This window comes from Cataglyphis hispanica, chromosome 6 (assembly GCF_021464435.1).
Source record: "Cataglyphis hispanica isolate Lineage 1 chromosome 6, ULB_Chis1_1.0, whole genome shotgun sequence".
NCBI lineage: Eukaryota > Metazoa > Arthropoda > Insecta > Hymenoptera > Formicidae > Cataglyphis > Cataglyphis hispanica.
Genome location: NC_065959.1, coordinates 1,488,442 through 1,509,272, shown reverse-complemented (window position 1 = coordinate 1,509,272; position 20,831 = coordinate 1,488,442). Strand labels below are relative to the sequence as shown.

The 20,831-nt window shown below is 38.4% G+C and overlaps 3 protein-coding genes across 3 annotated transcripts in view; 2 read left to right on the top strand and 1 right to left on the bottom strand.

Annotated features, from left to right (window-relative positions):
* Positions 1-5,134: 5,134 nt before the first annotated feature.
* LOC126850492 (erythroid differentiation-related factor 1) lies at positions 5,135-9,960 on the bottom strand. Its single transcript, XM_050593568.1, has 9 exons — positions 9,829-9,960; positions 8,563-9,604; positions 8,068-8,478; positions 7,208-7,993; positions 6,945-7,124; positions 6,492-6,862; positions 6,095-6,410; positions 5,683-6,007; positions 5,135-5,550 (listed from the first exon to the last, which is right to left on the bottom strand). The coding sequence occupies exons 1-9, from the start codon at positions 9,859-9,861 to the stop codon at positions 5,409-5,411; spliced, it is 3,606 nt and encodes a 1,201-aa protein (XP_050449525.1). The 5' UTR covers positions 9,862-9,960; the 3' UTR covers positions 5,135-5,408.
* Positions 9,961-10,861: 901 nt separating this feature from the next.
* On the top strand, positions 10,862-12,812 carry LOC126850523 (phosrestin-2). Its single transcript, XM_050593644.1, has 2 exons — positions 10,862-11,208; positions 11,455-12,812. The coding sequence occupies exons 1-2, from the start codon at positions 10,901-10,903 to the stop codon at positions 12,284-12,286; spliced, it is 1,140 nt and encodes a 379-aa protein (XP_050449601.1). The 5' UTR covers positions 10,862-10,900; the 3' UTR covers positions 12,287-12,812.
* Positions 12,813-13,484: 672 nt separating this feature from the next.
* LOC126850488 (microtubule-associated protein futsch) overlaps positions 13,485-20,831 on the top strand; it is a 63,490-nt gene continuing 56,143 nt past the window's right edge. Inside the window, exons 1-2 of the mRNA XM_050593555.1 lie at positions 13,485-13,603; positions 13,694-13,975. The gene's annotated coding sequence lies outside the window, so the exon portion shown is untranslated. The remainder of the gene's footprint in view (positions 13,604-13,693; positions 13,976-20,831) is intronic.

Sequence of the window (20,831 nt, the reverse complement as noted above, 5' to 3'; positions counted from 1 at the left end):
TTTACACAGACAGAAAAAATGCAATTTTTATTAGATGGAAATGATTTGTTCTTCATAAAATTATTGAATACTTTGACTAATAATTTAATTTTTAATTTATTTCAGGAAAAATTTTTTTTGAAAATTGCTAGAAAATGTGTCAAGCCAAATTTTAATAGACAAAGAACTATCCTTATTTTCGACGAGGGAAATATTTTCTTTTTTTGCGAAATACAATCGTATACGCAATATGAATTCACTGTTCGCGAGGGAAAATTTGCGGGACTCTGTCGATATCGCAATTACGGGGATTAGAGGTGTGACACAGATGTTCGTGAGAATTTTAGCGAGAGACGCGCATTATCTATCTCTCCCTCCCTTTTCGCGAAACGAGATCGTTTTTAAACCAGGCACGTACCATCTGTTTATTCAAATTTTCAACACGCATACAAAACTTTTCTCCCTCCTTCTCCTGCTTCCCACTTTTCGACCACCCGTTCTTTCTCTTTGCCAGCTTTGCGGAACCCACCGGCGAAGTTCACCGACCAATATTTCACGATGCGAGTGTGAGGGGAAAGGGTGGTCGGGTGGATGCAGTATCCCCGAATTGCAAGGAGATTGTGTGCCAAGTCGACGTACAACCGCACGTGTTCGCGGAGCAAACGTGCCGTTTAAAATCCACGTTACGTCGCGTTAAAACGCCTCGGCTTTACGTCTTACGGCGCGGCCGTAATAAAATAATCCGGAGTAGTCGCGGCTATAATTCATCACCCGATACCATCCAAACTTTGCGGGGAATGGACGCGCCGTACGTGGGGATTATCGTCGGGGCGATGTTACCGATTTGCGCGTCCCGCATCGGAATGAAGACAGTGTATTCGCGATGATTATCATTTGCGAGCGAGAGAATAGATGAGAATTTAAAAATCTCGTCGAAGAGATATCGCAGCTCCCAATTGTTTATTTAGAGTTTGATTATTTTTTACCACCTTACAGGCTACCCACTGCTATTTTATTTCTCTGGTTGAATGTAGAATATTAGAAATATTAAATTAAATATGCGTATAATAATGGGATATATTTCGTTGCACAGAAAAATGTAGAAAAATAGAATAGTTCCTTTGACGAAAAGTTTTTGTTTTAATTGATGAAGTAATTTACAAAATCGTCCTATTTCAATCGCTCTGAAATAAATCAGAAACCTCATACATTCTTCAACATAGAAACAAGATCAATTATTCCATAATTCTAACATTCTCTGCAGACATTTTAAAATATCTTTATCTCGCAATTATGTGAAATTCTTGCATCGTGTTCTATCGGTAGTATTCACAAAAAAAAAAAACCCTGTCTAATCCCATACTTTATGATTTCCCGAGCATCGAGGCTGACGTCAGAGACGAAAAGGCGATTCGCGTCGAAAGTGCCGAGAGGAAACGCGACGAGTCGCGTGCCGTCCACGTCTCCATGGATGGAACGCCAGGCTCGCCGAAAATATTCTCTCTTAGAAAAACCAATCGTCCGGAAACGAGCCGATAGCTCGAAGGTCGAAGGGCAAATGGTCGGAATGGTCGGCGGGCGGAAAAAAGACGGCGATGAAAGGGCTCGTGGAATGTGGCGGACGACGAACAGAGGGAGACCGCCGCCGAGAAATCTAATTGATATGAGCAGATAAGAGTCGCGTCGGATAAGGACGAGACGTGAATACGGTGAGCGTCTCGCAAAATTCCTATGCGATTCCACTCGTCGGCGAAGCCTTTCAACTCTGCCAGACTATTTTTCCCAGTGCGTCATTCAGCGTCATCGAGAGTATCGTAGAATTCAATTAGGTGGACTCGAGAGTTTTGTTAATCGATGACGTCATGCAGGAATATCTATGAAATTTTTGTTGAATTATATTTGCAATTAAAATATAATATCTAAATAATAATTATAAGAGTTTCAGCTAAGGCATGTTTTTCTCACCTGAAAAAATTACTATTGTGATTTGTTTCCAATATTTATATTAAAATTTTAATAGATGTTATATATACGATTTAATATTTTTGATTAAAAAACATATATTAAATATGTGTGATAAAAGAAGGATCAGAGAATTTATAAAGTGTAATATCCTTATGGAGTTTAAAAAACAGGCCAGATAAAGGATTAAATGCTGAATGCCCTAGGTGCACCCTCATTTATTTACGCCACTGTGTTTACCGTTTTAAGCGAAAGCGTGCAGAAGATAAGGTACCAGGACCATAAATTGCGTGCGTTCAATCCAGAGAGAAGGTAGGAGAATAAACGCTCACGAGAAGCGAAGGAATAAAGGGGATGAAAAAAGAGAAGAGCGAGAGAAAGGATCGGCACTTCGCGGCGAATTTCTTCGCGGATTAATATTTGCGGCGGCGGCGGCTGCGGGCGATGGCTTCGTGCGAGGCGAAAAGGAAGCTCCCTCCGCCAAGGAGATAGAACAAATAACGAACGCGACATCGAGGACAAATGGGGAGGATCCGTCGTCCTCGGACTAACTACGGCAACACGATCCACCTCGTGGAGAAACCGTTGATGTGTTCTTAAGAAAAAAAAGCTATTCCTTCAAAAGAAAGCTCACGATTTCATCCGTAAATTGAACAGGAGCTTTGCCGCAAATAAGATTTCGAGATAAAGATCGAAAATAATGCGCGAAACAATTATTGATAAAAATGACTTTTCGTGAAGATATAGAATCTACTTGCCTCGGCGAGTCTTTCTCCGCTAAATTGCATCGGCAGAAATCTTTATTGCGAAGGAGAATGATACGAAAAAAGTTATCGTAAACGTTCGCTGTGCAAAGCCAATGATGACATATCGGTCGGATATGTCGATCGTTTCACTTGCCAAGGATATCTTTTAATAAATCGCGATATCCGAACTCTTTCCACTATTTCCACTATACCTGTCACCCCCGTACGTCAAGTACGTTTCATTAAAAGTGGCGGATTTAGGTGGATCGAGTCTTTGGGCTTGGCAATATTTAACCGCTACATCACAATGTCACGATATTGATAATATATTTTGAAAGAGATAGCTTGTGTGAGAGATGAATCAGCGATGAATTTTCAAAACACTTGTAACATCAAAATTAATAATTAAAATCCCAAGAAAGTGCATTTTTTCTTTTGTCCTAAAATAATCTGATTATTTTTTCCTTATCTTCTAATAAATATTCTTATTGTTATTTGATTACTATTTACAGTGAAAAAGCGGACATTTGATTTTTAAATTATTTTACACTTTCCTTGCGAAAAGAAGCACGATAATCATAAACTTGAAAAAACGAATAGAGAGAATTATAAATTTGTCGAACGATTTGCGTATTTTTCAACGATCGGGATTCTAAAGGATCATCCTCTCTAAAACTGTCCCTAGCGAGCGTCCGTCAGTATGGAAGGTCAAACTTTACGAATGTCCGCGGGATACATAACTAGAATCGGGCGGGAAATGAAAGCAGGAAGGAGACAGCAAATTGGCCGACCCTTTTCCGCTTGCTCCTTTTGTTTTGTCTTTGACATACGCTCTCCGCTGGTGTCCGATTCCTCTTTTCCGGGGTAGGGAAGTCGAATCCATTCGAGCGTGAGGGATGCGACTGACAGCTGGAATTGTTATATCTCTCGGTGGACCCCGAACGGACGCGACCGCTCGTAGTTCATCGATCTTCGATCGGTTCCGACACCGTCGCCGTCGGCGCGCGATGGATCGGTTCCTACCTTCGTTAAAATTAATCGAGCAAAGCGTCGCGTCACCGCGATTGCCCTTGCCTATCGCTCGTAACAGTTCGCGGTATGTATTACTCGGATATGCACGCGCGCATCGTCGAATATAAAGATATCCTCTGACAGAAATCTCTATTTAGACCGATAGAATCTCAATAAGAAGAAAAAAAAAAAATAGTAAAATTGTAAGTTTTTTCCTTTTGTTATAGTAAGATTATAAAATTTTATTATATTAATTAAATTAAATAATTGATTGTATCAAAAATTTTGATAGAGTGAAAATGTGAAAGGATGTATTGCTCTAGTAAAATTGATATTCGTGTTAATATGTTTCTTACATACATATGTAAGAGCACTCTACAGATTAACAAAATTAATTACGTATATATAATTATAGATAGACAATTGATACAAGCGTGGAAGAGAAGAATGTTTATGAATATATGTATTATGATGTAAGTCCTAATTTGAAAATCCTTCGTTAAATTTTGCATGCTTGTCGATATCAGAACAATGAAGCTTATTATGATCACGTCAAAGGGAACTTTGCTTGCAGGGTAAATTTTAGAACTGAACGGAAGCTGGATTGTGTAGCCTATTCTGTTTTCTTTCATTTTCTCATTACATGTTTAATATTACATTTTCTTATATCTTACACGTCATACTCGATTCCATTATTCCGCACAAATTTTAAATTCAGGTAAATTAGACAAAGAAGTGTACGCAAGTATATGTAAATATATAAAACATACAAGTACGAATTTTCTGTGATATTCAGTGATGCCTTTTTTAAAGAGATTTCTCAATTTTGGATATTCAATCTTTAACAAAAATGATCACATCTTCTAGGAAGTTGTCGTCAACGTTTTTGATATACGCACAATCAAGCGTACAGTGAGTGATTTGCCGTAGGGCTCGCTCCCTTTAATCTTGAACTTCGATCGGGTTCTCGGCCGTGCAACAACTCTCGGTTCTCATCTCAGATTCTCTAATAAATGAGTTTTTTATCGAATTTTCGCTCGACCGAACCGAGCACACCCACGCGTTCTTGTGTATATCAGAAACTTATATACAAGCTGCGCGCCATGTAGGAAGACTCATCCAAAGTCTTGTGCCATACCATCCGTCTCTCCGAAAACCGGAGACAGGAAGAACACATATACGAAATCTCGATCTTGGCGATGGATTTAGACTTCACAAGTTTGCCCTCCGATCTTGCTTCTATTTTAATTAAAGTGTCACGCCGACATTCACCCTGTCGCCAGATAAGACCCTCACCAAAAACAGGGTACTAATTAGACTTGATAAGGGCGACAGGACTATTGAGAGAGAATTTAATATCTCATTGACAATTTAGTTGTCTCCGAATATAATTATGGGTATATATCTTTAAGGTATAAAACAATATGATATATATATTGAGAAATAATTTCTTTATTCTTCTTTTTAATTTAAAAATATACATTTTATATACATATATTAAAGTAAAAATATTCCTTGAAACCCACGTATTAGTGAAATAAAAAAGATGTTTATTATTATATTATCAACGTATATGTATAATATAATAAACAATATCTTTTATATGCATACGCCGCGTAATTTAAAAAAATACATAGAATACGCTGGTGTACATCTTACGTTTAATTACATTCTTTTACAGCCGTCAACTATACATAATCTTTATTTACATTAAGAATCTATATGTTTTAGCATACCGTCGAGTTCTCGTAGAAGCTCTGTCATATGTTTTATGAAAGTAAATCCAGACATCGTATCTGGTCGCAATGTTCGTATATAACATTGTTTGTATAGATTTCCAAGTGTCTCGTGTCTGAAATTTAATCCAAAAAAGATGTTAAAATATATGCTTTAATATATAATATATCGAAACTTAATAATCTTTATTTAATTTTTGAGAAATATGATGAATTAAATATGTATGATGAATTTAAGAATAGCGTACTCTTTTTTATTATGTACGGGACTTTTACTGAGAAATAGCTTGGTTAATGATCGTAGGAGGAATTGTAATCTCTGTTCTAGTAGAACAACGAGATTCTCTTCTACTTGATTCTCGTCCAATGGATTTTCATTCACTGACTTTTGTTCTTGGGTTACTTCCCGGCGTTCGGCGCTATTATCCTCTACTTTATTATCGATCGTTTCCTTCATCTTTTGTCTTGCCGCGTTACTTCGTTCGTATAATAATTCCATGATAGGTATACATTGTAGAATTAAAGCCAAGCCGTTTTGGTATGCTTTTAGCTTGCTATTGAAAGTTGTGCTGTCTGGAACAATCAAACCTGTTGTAAAATCCTTTTGTGTCAAAAATTAAATGACGGGAAAAATAATAACTTTCAGAGAAGAGAACATACTACGTGCTTGATGTTCCGCCAGAGCGACTCTTTCCATTTGTACTGTCAAATATTCCGTACTTTGTTCCAATGAAAGTAATAATTTGGCCGCTTTATCGTAATATAATTTAGATAACTGTAAGCTAGTTCTTTTCTTTGTACTATCCACGTCCGATTCGAATTCTCTATACACATGATGATAAAACGAAGCTAATCGATGTTGAATGGTTGCAGCGCGAAATTGATAAACTGGTTGTCGCGGTCCGGGAGTATCCACATCACAATGTTTGAGCGCCTTCTGAAGGGTATCGACCACTTCCCTCTCCAATTCCTCATTCTGCAACAGGAATAATTTATTAATTCATCTATCTATTAACTCATTATTTAGTTTTTCCGACGGAAAATAATGTTACTGCACTTTATATCCGGCTGTAGGATAATCTTGCAATAGCGAGGCCATCGTAAACAACGTTGTCGATAAATCCCACATTACATTATCCCATATTGTCGAATTCGTTTTCCTATTGCCCAAAACTTGCAGGGCCTTCTGATAACTCGCGAGTGCTTTGTTATAAAAATGTCGCTCTTGCGAATTCTGTTTGCCGCATAGGGTCGCGCAAAGTCGCATGAGTCGTCCCGTGTTTGAATGCAAAAGTGCCAGATTCGCTTCGTCATGGACATCGTGAAAGGCTGCAATGCCGGATTCTAAATGCGTTAATGAACGCGTTAAAAGCTCGGTTACATCCACATTCGATGACTCGTCCATTTGAGTTTCTTGCTGGTATCGAGCTATAAAGAATTTATATATTTTCAATTAATGAACATGTATTTGTTATTTTTTATTCAAATTATAAGCAAAAATTATACTCACATCCTGCCTGATTCATATAAAAAACACCTAACTCATTATGAATATTTCCTAATCGTCTCAACAAATTTTTTCTGTCCATATCCAACAGTTCTAATGACAGCGCTTTATCATAACATTTATACGAAGAAAGTAAAATAGATTCTAAATTTTCAAGTTTCTTAGGCAGTAATTCAGCACCATCTGTAATAAAATATGTTTAATAACAATAATTCATATTGGTTTCATTATAATTATTCATAATACTGTCGTTTATTGATATTTACTCATATCTAGATCTTCCATACTATATACTTCTTCGACTATTTTCTCTTCCATTTCATTTTTCGTATCATAATCTTTCCTATGCTTTTCCACATTACCCCAATCTTGCACTATCATGAAGCAACAGTCTCCCGCCCGACCTAATAAATAACTAATTGATTTGTCATTTCTTACGCCACAGAAGATTTCCAATATTTTCTGGCAATACAATACTTCCAACATGTATCTCAGAGAGGCGCCGTAATTTTTATTTACATATTCTTTTTCAGCGAGTACTGCAAATATCAATGATGCTTTCTCATATAACAGAGTTTTCAAATGAGCGCTCCAGCAAATATTATCGCTCTTCTTCGGCGCTTGCCATGTGGGCAATGTTTCTGCTTTAGGTTTACATAATAAAGCATTTTCACTCGCTATCTCTTTCGTAACATTTTTTTCATTTTTCTTCTTCTTTTGCTTATTTTTCTTTTTATGCGTGGGACTATAATTTTCCAAATTTTTTTCCGACGTGACATTCGTATCTTGTTTATTTAATGGAGCGTAAGGCATAGGAATCGCTTGAAAAGGTTTCGCTACATTCGGATGCATCTCTTCATATTTCCGTTTTTCCTTCTCGTGTTCTTCCGCTTTCCTTTGTTCTTCGTCAGCGTTGTCCTCGATCGGAAAATATCGGAGACACTCGAGTCCATGAGTTACGTGTTCTAATCCGAATAAACATCTTTCTTCAATCATACCCGAAATCGGTGGTGCTTTGTACTTTGGTTGTTCGCGTTCTGTTTGTTCCTTCACTGCAAAAACAATCTATTGTAATTTATACAAACATTTTAAGAGAATAAAATACCTAGAGCAAAGATTTACTTACTATTGGCTAGAGTTAAAGACTTGATTGCCGCGCAAATTTTTTCTTCTTCTACTTTCTCTTTTTCGTAATTCATGCTACATTCACTTTGAGCGTCTTCCTCGTCGCTTTGATCTGACAGACCTGGACTGGCTGGATCTGTGTCCGATGGTATATACAAATCCGAAAGCATAAAATGGGCGGATGTGACGATCTGCGGATATTTCTCCTTGGCTAATAATTGAATACAATTTTTCAACAGCATTCTAATTGTCCCTTGATGGCGATGGTAATCTGAGGAGTACTTCATGTTGCGAGCTACTCTGTATAACAACATTGCGACGGGTACGGTAAAAGGATTTTGTCCTTTCTCTTCTGAAACGTCACTGCACAATGATGTCAAATCATATAGCTTCACAACATCGTCGTCCTCACCTAATGAAAAATTATTATATGTGAATAGAAGATTTAAAAGTCAATGTAAAAATTATAAATTTATACATTAAGCTTAATATTTACCCTTAAATAACCAGTAAGTATGACCAGCCTTTGTTGCATTATTTTTTAGGAAACTGAGAATGTTTTGAGCAACATCTCTAATTAGTTTAGCACTAAATTTGGAATCATCCAAATTTGGAAGATCCTCTGTCTTTATCAATTCATATTTCTGTACAATACCATCTAAATGATAACACATTACTACTTCTGGAACATTGCACATTAAATTATCTAACCAGTAGTCTATTCCTGTTAAAACATTGATTGGTTTCGACATATCTCTTAATCGTAGACTTATACATGGATGCGTCTGACCGCCGAATATCGGCATGTCTGTTCCAATAAGCATCTGTATGTTCTCGAACGTCCACACAACATTTCTTGCGAAATTATGATTATAATTTGGATCAGGTACTTTTTCCTCTTGCGTTGGTTCAGGCAAAAACGGTTCTAACGTTTCCACAGGTAATTGAGGTTTCTCATTCTGTTTGTTACTATCCGCAAATACTATAGAATGATAGAGAAATTTAGATACCAAATTCCTCTGCTGTAAACTATTTCTGCTATATGCCTTTTGGAAAAAACGTTTTTCCTTATCGCCAAGATTTTGAAAAATATGTTCATAGAAGAATTTCTTCAACCATTCCCAGTCATTTTCAGCTTGTCTCAGCAAGTACTTGTGTATATCAAAGTCATCCAATAACAATGTGTTTTCAATACGATGTACCATCATTGAAATCATACCACGATTATAAGGAAGTTTAAGTAATTTCTTTATATTTTCTGCATCCGATACTACATCCACTTCACCAACACAATCAGGAAACATGTGTGCCATGCGGAAACTGGAAAATCCTGTACTCTGAGACCAAACATTCTGTAGACCATAACTCTCTGCTGAACTGCTAAGCCAGTTGCTGGGTGGAAGATTCAGATCCGTATTACATTGTAATTGTGCATATGTCGCTGGTGTTTGAACTGCAGAATATTTTACCACTGCGGTGGACTTTACAGGTTTTTTTGGAGAATCTGGGGGTGGAGCAGCTAAGACTATCGATGTCATCTGCAATGTATAAAATAAATAATTTCTGCTATTTATGGTCCTTTTATTTAATCTATTTATTAAATTTTTTTAAAAGAAAGCATTTTATCATTGAAGTATTATAAATCATATTCATAGATATGTGTCAATTAAAATAATGGGAATAATAAATTTACTATACAAAAGATATTTATCAAGAATCAAACAATATTTCGCATATGTCGAATAGTTGATAACAAACTTACCGTCTCATCATTAATATCTGAATTTTTTGACATTTTCGTGCACTGTTTTTCGTATATGTTTTTGCAAAATATTCACTGTACCCGAAAATTTCTAGAAGAATTGAGAACAATTTGTATGTGCGCATACAGTTTCGGCAATACAATTACAAATCATATGTTATGAAACCGTATCGCTAAAATCATACGTTAAATTATCGAGCACTGAATTATCAGTTTTCTCTATTATCAAACTGAGATAACGTAGATTTCAAGAGTTTACTATTTTTATTTCTATATATCTTACTTCTATCTTACTTCTATTTTACTTCTATATATATGTATGTATATACGTATATTTTTCGATCGAATATAAATTAATATAAATAAGATTTATACTTTTTTTAATCAATTAATTTTTGACAATATTTTTTGATCTGATTTCATTTTGTGAATAGCTTTTGCTCTGATTTTTCTATAAATATTTTTTACATTATTTTCTTAATTTAGATATTTTTAATATTTTATTCTGCATGTACATTTATTTTTTTACGTATAATTTTATAAATAATATTTTTTATTTTTTAATTAAATAAGAAAACGCTATTTTGCAAGCAAAGAATGCAATTCTTAAATAAAGTTTTGATAACTATATGTTTTGAAGAATGCTTTCTTAAAAGAAATTATTAACATCAAAATGAAGTTCAAGAAGCTAGAAAATCAACCGAATAAATCGAAAGCACAAGCTACGCTTATAAAATATATTATATAAAGATGACATACAACACATATTCTAATAAGACCAGTCTGTTCTCTCGCAACGCAATAATATTCAAAATTAAATTATTCGTGAGAAAAAATAGTGAATGATGTACATTCGCGTCATAAATAATCCACACCACGTGAGTATCTTAAAAACGCAGAAAGTTCACATAAAGGCGACCTAAACGCTTCATCCGCGTCACTAAACGTCTTAGGAAACCTTAGAAGTCGATCACGTGTCATCGTAACCACCCGGTATATAAGTCCTCGATTTAAGGCTCGACGATCCAGACGGTGTGAACAAGATAAAGAAAAAAAAAAGTATTTTTCAACCATGGTAGCAAATTTCAAGGTCTACAAAAAATGTTCGCCCAACGGCAAGCTCACTGTCTATCTGGGCAAACGCGATTTTATCGATTATCTGTCAGACATCGAGCCGATCGACGGGGTAGTCTTGGTCGATCAGGATTACGTAGACAGCGGTAGAAAGGTGTGGTGTCAGCTGGTATGCAGCTTCCGGTACGGTCGCGAGGAGGACGAGGTGATGGGCCTCAACTTTCAGAAGACTCTTTATCTGACGTCGGAGCAAATCTTCCCGCAAGTTAAAAAGTCCGAGTGCAATCTTACCAAGTTACAAGACAGGTCAAGATTTTATTCTTATTCTGAGACTAGAATATAAGTTAAACTTTGATGAATCTTGTTACACAATCAATTGCATATGTTAAAAATCAAAATTCATCAACATTTAATAATATCTAAAAAATTATTCTTTGAGATGATTATTAAAATTCACAATCAGCCTATTGTATGTTCTTTTTGCAAAGTAAAATCTCTATGAAGTAAACTGACGAATTATAAAAAATTGAAATATATCTCGGGAATATACAGGTTGCTGAAGAAACTGGGCCCGAACGCGATACCGTTCAACTTCAAGTTTCCGAAATCTGCACCGTCCAGCGTGACTCTTCAGCCTGGACCCGACGAAGCCGGTGAGCCTTGCGGCGTCAGTTACTATGTGAAGGTGTATTGCGGCGAAACGGAGACCGACCTGACCCATAAGCGCAGCACCGTCATGATGGGCATCCGCAAGATCCAGTACACGCCGACGAAGGAAGGTCGTCAACCCTGCACCGTGGTGCGCAAGGACTTTATGATGAGTCCGGGCGAACTGGAACTCGAAGTTACCCTGGACAAGCAGCTGTACCATCACGGCGAGCCGATCACCATCAGCATATGCGTGCGCAACAATAGTAATAAGGTGGTGAAGAAGATTAAGACGTTGGTGCAGCAAGGCATCGACGTGGTCATCTTTCAGAACGGTCAGTTCAGGGCGGTGATAGACTCGGTGGAGACGCAGGATGGCTGCCCGATCAATCCCGGCTCGACCCTACAAAAGGTATTCTACCTGAAGCCCGATCTGGGAAACAACAAGGACCGTCGCGGTATCGCCCTGGACGGCGTGATAAAACGGGAGGAGGCCGAACTCGCGTCCAGCACCCTGCTCACTTCGCCGGACGTACGCGATACTTTCGGCATCATCGTGTCCTACGCCGTCAAGGTCAAGCTATACTTGGGTGCTCTGGGTGGCGAGTTGACGGCCGAGCTGCCGTTCATCCTGATGAGATCCAAACCGTCCGATCGGGTTAAACTGGTCCAGACAGATAGTGTGATGATCGAAGACATGCCGCAAGAGAAGATCGACGAGAAAATCAGTTCCTAGATTAAACCATTTTGATCTCTCCAGTTTTTTACTTTGATTTCGCTTTCGATTTAGGTGAAATAGATTCAATCTACGTGATAAAAATGGTCTCTCGGATAGCGTAACATTCAAAAAAGTCTAACAATAAGATAGGCGTCTTAATGTCATACGTTTTGTAGATATCCCTTAGAAATTGTCTGGGCAGTTATTTTGGGAGTCTCGATATTTTTTATTATGAATATAAATACATTACATAATAGAAGAAAAATAATGCAAAAAATATGAATTAATTTCTTTACAATAGATTATATGAAAATATTAATCGCGTGAAAAAGTTGAATTAATTAATTTTGCTGATATTTTTAAAGAGTGCACATAGCGTTAATATTTCTTTATATAATTTAGAAAATAATTTATATCGTGTATTAATTGTGTGTTTTGATATGGACATGAAACTGTAATGAACTTTATCCAGGATTACGTGTAATTAAATCCACTAATCCCCCCACATAATCCGCTATTAAATGTTTATTTCAAAATCTTCAAAGTGCGCAAATCTAACTACATTCGCCCTTGCTTTATTCAATTAAATATTTCATGCGCGGCATGAGATTGCATATACTTAAAAACAAAATCAATACAAGAGCGTTATGAAACGTTTGCGACGCGATACAATTTCGGCACAATTTTCCTCTGACGTCATTGGGGCCCCGAGAAAACATACAATCTTTCGTTAGTCTCTGAATATAAATTCCCCGCTCTCGTTCTGATACGTTAATTCAGTAAACTTCGTATCAATCGTTTCAAAGTCGCATTATCAGCATCATTCATACACGACGAATAGAATGCGCGCTGATACACGCAGCCTCTCAGCTAGAATAATTCGTGGGGCCCCATGAGAAACCGCAATGGTCTCGCGTGCGCACCGCCACATACGGGGTGTCGATCTAATTCCCGACTTCCTGCCGAGAAACGTCCGAGGCGAAAGAAAACCACCCGAGATGTGCGATGGACATCGGTGGAACGGAGAAAAGAAGAGAAGAGAGAGAGAGAGAGAGAGAGAGAGACGGATAACGTCGCCGAGATCGCCCCATAATAGAAAGAAAGATAGCAGCGGTAAGACAAGGAAAGAAAAAGGGAGAGGAAGAAAGAGAGAGAGGGAGCGAAGGGGTCGGTCGAGCGGCTGCCCGATCCGGAGCCGATTGTCAGTCAGGCTCGAGACACCCGCGCGAACGGAGCAAGAAAGAGAGAGAAGAGAGAGAGAGAGAGAGAGAGAGAGAGAGAGAGAGAGAGAGAGAGAGAGAGAGAGACGGTGGTTTGGCTGCTTCCCCTTTTTCGGTACGTTCTCCCGATGCGCCCCCTCTTCCAGCGGCCTCTACCTCTACCCACTCAGGCGAAGTAGTAATCTACCCGTTTGTCTCGGCGTAGTGTCGCGCGGAGTGTCGTACGGGATACGTGCAGGAGAGAGAGAGAGCGGCTCGCTGGTGTTGTCATCCGGCGTAATCACAACACCTCGCACACTGCTCCTCCTCCTTCTTTTGTGCTTCACCTCTCATCATCGTCTAATCTTGTGTATCCCCTCATCAATCTCGGTGTCGATACGCGAGGAGGGCGACAACCGCGAGAGTGAGCCGGGCAAGGTTTGGCAAGGTTGACGATAACGAGGACGACGACGAAGAAGCGGCTATAGGCTACTCCGAACAACAGAGAGTGAGTACACCTGTTTCACCTGTACGAATTTATCTTCCGTCTTTTCGCTTTGAAAAAAACGCGCGACATGCACACGTTGCCGCGATACTTCCGCGAGGGAGGTTCGCAAGAGCGTGGCCTCCTGTGTCGTCGTGGCCCCAGACGTCGGCATCGATCTCCTCCTCGTACCACGCCATCGCCGCCGCCGCCGACAACGAGCCCTCCGCCCTTCCAGCGACCGCTCGCGCCGGCTTTCCCTCTCTCTCTCTCTCTCTCTCTTTCTTCCTTTCTCTCCTCACGATTTTGCGTCGCCGCGAATTCGCGAGAGATTCTCTCCTTCGAGTCTCCTTGCGGATGTCACTCGTCGAGGACGAGACGGATACTATCGACCGACGAACGATATGATGATGACGAGGGACCGGAGGACCGGCGCGTGTGGGTGCCGGCTTTTCGGAACAGCTCGCGCGAAAGGGCGTGAGATTCGCGTTGGATATAGGCCTCGAAAGGGAACTCGTCACGCCCTATGTATTCGGTGACCTCCATTTGCCCGGTCTGACACTTGCGACTTCGAGTTTGAAATTTGTGCAAAAATTTTATATTACAATCTTTTTTTAATGCCGACTGTTTTGAACGCAGACTTTTCTAAATGCGTAAAACGAGATTGTATCATTTAATTAAAACAATCGGATAAACATATATTGATAACATATTTTGAGTACGCAATTGCTGGGCGTATATATGCATCGATAGCAATCGAAGGATCAAATAATCGTTCGAGAAAATCGCTCGAATATGATGAATAGAAGAATGTACTCCGTAATCTTGAATGGAGCATTTTGACAATAAGGAGCAGGATTTTTAGTAATTTTAATTTTTATTGGATTATACGACAATAATATATCGCTATATGTGACGTTGTGACATTGCTTACCCTTTAAAACATCTATACGGTGTACATTATTCTTTGATATATGATTCTCTTATATATAATTACTCTGTAAAATAGAAATATAACAAATATGAAATGGAAAAGTATAGGGGATTCAAAATTAATACTTTAAATCTGAATTATAAGCTTTACTTTATTAAAATAATACGTTATCTGTACAAAGCAGGGAATATACATAATATTAATGATACCTGTTTATTCTCGATAATCTCAACATTAATGAAAAATCAGTTACAATATTAGTGAAAAATAACAATAATTAAAATTTGTCAAATTTCTATCGCGGAAAGAGAAGAGAGCGAAATCTCGCTAATCGCTATACGGTAGGATTTCTGAGAGATTCACCTACGGAACAAAATGTAGATCCGTATATACACACAATGTCGAAGCGGATTTCGTGTCAGGTGATTAATATGGCACTGTTTGTAAATATAGTGGTGCGAATGAAAAACTAGCCACGGCGTAGTGCGTGAGATACTATACGACAAGTAGAAACTCTTAGTATAAGAAGCGCTCCTTCTCTCCTTCGGTGTCGGCACAGAGTTGTTTATGACGCTATAACAGTGTTGAGAGTACTTGTACACGAAAACACATTTCGAAGGGAATTTTATTAGACGTTTCTATTTGAATTAAACGGCCGAAGGATGAATCTCTCTTTCTCATGTACGTTTCTTGTATACATAGTAATAATATCTAATAAATAATATTAATTTTCCTTTTTTTTTTGTATATAGAGAAATTATAAAGATATAATGATCAATCGTGAATTTTTTTTGATTGAAAAAGAATCGACTCGAAACTAAACACGAAAAAAGGTATTCTTTAAAGTAAATTTTAAAACATCATGCTTAAGAATATTTTGACAAAAGACGTGTTTATAAAATCTCAGCATAAAAAATATATATAAATATATATACACAATTATCTTGATTTTTAATTATTTCTTTCTCTCTTTCTCTAATATCTATTTAGTATTATATAAAAAGAAAATATTAAAGATATATCCTACATGTGCACTGGGAAATAAAATTAACGATAGGCTTGAAATAACGGGTGTAAAGTAATTGCGATTGAGCTCGGAATGATTGAATGCCATGCTCACGCAAAATACGCAATGAATCGATTTCCGTAACAAATGGCTCGATGCGATAGTTAATTTTTTCTCGTTATCGGAAGAACGCTTATAAGCATTTTGTTCCATATCATTTTCTACGCCTTGGATACCATACCCAAGCATTACTTCGTGTTCAACCAGTCGAGCTACATAACATCGTTCGTCCTTCCAGTCCCTCAGATCCGTTAATTAACTCGTCTCGTTGAATAAAATATGTCTTCCCCGGTTTCTTTCTCTCTCTTTCTCAATCATTCAGCGTAAAACTTGTCTGAGAAATTAAATGTCTCTTGCTAACACTTGCTCACGAATCTTCGAATCGTTTAAATCCCGGAATTCGTTCTGACGGAACGTAGATTATTAGATCGTTGTGTGCGTGAAATATGGATGCTTTAGAGCATATTTTTCTTAATTCGAAATTAGTTTATATATATATATATATATATATATATATCATATGTCAACTAAATCTATTTTCAAATAAAAACATTTTGCATGTATCGACAAATCTGGATTGCATGTAAAAGTGCATGTTTCTTCCAAGAGCGAAGGATGATCTCAATGTCGAAGAAATTCGACCTGAATTAGCGTCCGATTCACCACCTCTTGACATCGATTGGGGATCTCTTACAGTCGCGACCTCGTCGAAAGCGAGTCACCTTTACCGAATCGTCCCAGTTACTTTCGTACGGCTTCTCTCGTCGACAGTTCACGATGCGATCGCAGAACGCCGCGGAATCTCTCCTGTCCGATGGACGTGATTTACATGCGGTCGTCCGGCAACCGCAAATAACGACCTGCCCTGTCGTCTCGCACCCGCATTGTCATTGGGATTCGACGCGAATAAAGTCCGGTTCCTCGTTCAATCTTTCGATCGTCCCGATCTTCTCGCGGACTCCGAGAAAATAGTCGGTGCGCGAGAGATTTTTGGATGGAAAATTAATTTTTATTTCATTATTTCTTGTACACTTAATGAATCTATTTATATCTAAAAGTGCAATAATTTTTTTGCTCTTTGAATAAGGAGGCACTTGAAAAAAATGCCACAGTTTCCTTTTAATAATTTTTATATAGATAGACATATATATCTTTTTTCTATATTCTTACACATTCTTTTTTATCTCTCTCATTTCTAACATTGTATGTCGACCTTGCCGGCGACCCTTTACCTCGCGGTGAAATTCGCTTACGGTTACTGCGCGTGCTGAAAACGTGCGCTTCTCGTCTGGCCGGCTACCTTGCGACTGTGTCCGATGCCCATGCCATCGTATATATGCACGCGCAGGTTCGCTCGTGTGCTTTTCTCTTTTGCGAGTCCGTCCGGAGAAGCATCTACCTACCTACCTACCTACCTACCTACCTCCGAGGATCCGCGCTAAGAGCGGCTCCATCGCCCGAACGTGACCGGTCGGAGAGAAACGTTGCGGTTCGCGTTCGGAATCTTTAACGCGCCGCGTCGCTATTTCTAAAGCCAACCAGCTGGAATCCCGCGCGCTACATTCCGCTACGAGAGCCGGCTCTCTTTCTGAATCCGGTTAACCCTTTCCGCTTGATTTTATATCGCGTCGCGTCGTTGAGGAAAAAGGTTTATCTTTACTTTGTTTCGAACGTCAGAATATGCGGGATAAATTTAAATATATTCGCTCCCTTTGAGCTTACTCTCTCCCTGTTTGAGTTTAGAAATTTATTTCTTCATCATCTTCTTGCATATTTCAATGTTCACCGATTTTTTTAACAGATTCATCTCAGTCAGTTCTCTTTTCTTTCTTGCACTGTATAGAGATAAATTTTACTTTATCCAAGAAAGTAGATGGTTGATGATTCCCACGAACAACACAGGCGAATAACACACAGCTGTTTACAAACAGTCACGTGAGAAGACTAGCAGACAACTCTTGTTGACTTTCAATCATATTCGAGGACAAAAGTCGCGTCGAGATTAACGAGTGTTGCGCTTGGAGACAAATTGGAAGATCCCTCCTTCCCTCCGTTAATTAGCAAGAGACAAATTTTTATTCGCAGCTCGCTTTAGAGATTCGCCGGGGGCATTCATGCGCGGATGCACTTTCATTTTCTACGGCGAGAGTTTTTCCGAGGAAAGACCCGTCAGAGAAACGTCAAGGAACTCGGGACATCGGCGTTCGACGTGATGCGGAGAGAGAGAGAGAGAGAGAGAGAGAGAGAGAGAGAGAGAGAGAATGTGAGTAAAGCGGGAAGGAAAAGGGGAGGGAGGGCAAGAATTCCCGAACACAGAGCTCCTTTTGTCCCAAAGATCTGACGCGAGAGAAGGCCGTCGACCCAAAAAGGTCCGTCGAATTTCTAGCAACCATACTGAGATGCAAGATGCGCTCGGCGCATCCTCGCCGCGTAAACGCCCGCATTAATTTCACGCGCGCGACAATTATAGATGCACTAGCGCGCATCGCGGAACCGAGCGAGGGGCCCTCGCGCATCCGTTCCCACAATCGGCGACCGAAATAATGCGACTCGTAAGGGCCTGTAATCGTATACTGGGTGTCCCGCATATTCCCCTTAACTGCAGGCCTCTTGACCGATTTTTTTTCCTAAATGATAAAGTCGAGATGCTTTGATGACTTTGAAATATCCTGTATAATAATGAGAGTAATATGAATATATATTTCTGAAAGAAATAACAGAATAACAAACAGAAATAGTATTGATGCACACATCGACATAGATATATATTTAAATTCCGCGGAAATTATGTGAAAAATACATTTGAATTAAACCGTAACTTGAATAAAACCTTTTATTTTTGTATGTAGAAATACTTAATTTTTTATTTTTTGTATTTATTTTCTTAATTTTTTAAATAATTGTTTTTATAAATGTTTAATCGCTTTCTATTCGTGCTAAAAACGTTGTCTCATTGTAGAGAATACCCATTGCATACAATGGATGAACGTGCGAGAGACATGAGAGATATTGCACCGTAATGCTAATTGTCGTGTACGCTGTTGCTTAGAATTATTCGTTGATGATGCGCAAGCGAAATAATCAATTTATATCCGAGAGATTTGATAAAGATTAATGATGCGTAATTGCGAATGAAATTACAAAAGTATCATTCCAAATTTGAAATTATTTAATTTTGCTCGACTTATACAAATAGTGAGATATAAATATCAATTATAAATACGAGTTTAATTTTTCAATGACATATGATACGAATCTATCGGAGTTTCGACATTATAAAAAAAAAATTGATTCCAAAAAGAAGAGGAAAGTTGATGGCGATTCTTTGTGTTTCGTCCCGCTGGACTGATACGCCCCTGATCCGGCATGAATCGATTCATTTGAGTGCGCGAGATGCAAGGCCTGTCGACTCGCGATGTCTCGCTGCATAATAAAAAACGCGACATTTCGCGTGTAACGAACTCCGGCGTGAGTCATCGGCGCGAAAATAAAGACTCGGTCGGCCGGTAAAAAGATTCGACGCCATCTCACATGATCGACGAAAAGATTCGCGAATGGAATTTCTCTTTCGGGACACGTGCTAGGCAGTCGCGACAGGTGCGATGTAACTTCTGGATTCTTCTTACCATCGAATCTTTAACTCGGAAGGAAAACCAGGACGTTTTACGAGCGAAATCGACGAGCTCGCGGTTTTTCTCGAGAGGTTTGCGGCACATTTCCGTCACACTAGTGACATATATCTCTGACGCGGATATTGCAATATCTCACCGCAGGATTATCTTTCCGTGTGCGAAAAGTTTGCGGCTTATTTCACCGGACAATCAACATCCCGTCACATCTCGCAAAATGTTGCTAGTGCGTCTGATTTAAAGAAAAATTAAATAAATCATAAGGAGAGAGAAATATAATTTTTATAATAATAATTATATAATAATAATATTTATAATTTTTATATAAAAGCGTTTATATATATATATATATATATATATATATATATATATATAATATTTATATATATTAACGTATTTTATTTGCAGAAATAATTAGCTGTTAGTATATTTAATAATTTTCTAATATTACGATTTTCAAAATTGTTGCCAAACGAAAATTTTCACTTTGCAATAAACGATTTCAATAAACAAAATAAACGAAATAAATTCTTATTTTTATTGAAAATAGCGCAGATTTCGTCAATCGCTTTTGCCGCAGGAAAGTAGGGCACGCGTTAGCCTGACAATTATTTCTTGTGCAATATCTCATAGCAAGTAAAAACGTAGGAAGTGGCGCGATAGCAGCCGCGAGCACAATAACAGTTATGTGCGATCAATCTGGGGATGCACTAGCTTTTGTACTTGATAAGCTAACAATAAGCGATACATCTTATCGAATGCTGTCGAAGTAAATGTAGTATTTTATAATAAAAAAGAGGGAGAGAGAATAGAGATTTGATATTTCGATATTCTTCGTAAATCTAACGGTAAACACAACAATATTTATTTCTCTGTACTTGAACCGATATTTTCTCATATCTTTGAAACATTTTGTCCTAATAAAAGGAAAGGCTCGTTTGCGAAACCGAGTAATACGGAAAGGTCGACGGCAATTTTGCAAACGAGATTCGATGAATTATGCCGGTCATTGCATCGTTATTACACCAATTACAAACAAACTTCTTTCTGTCTTCCTTCCTTTGGCCTTTTTTTTTCCATGCAATTTGCCGCGGCAACATTAATTCACCGCCTTCTACGGGGCCCTGTTTAGAGTGCGTCTGGCGAAATGACTTTAAGTACAGCGCAACTCATCAGTAATTACCGGTCAAGCACATCTGCCGAGAGTTTCCAGCGGTTAAATCGGCCAAACGAGCCGCGCGAAAGTCAGTT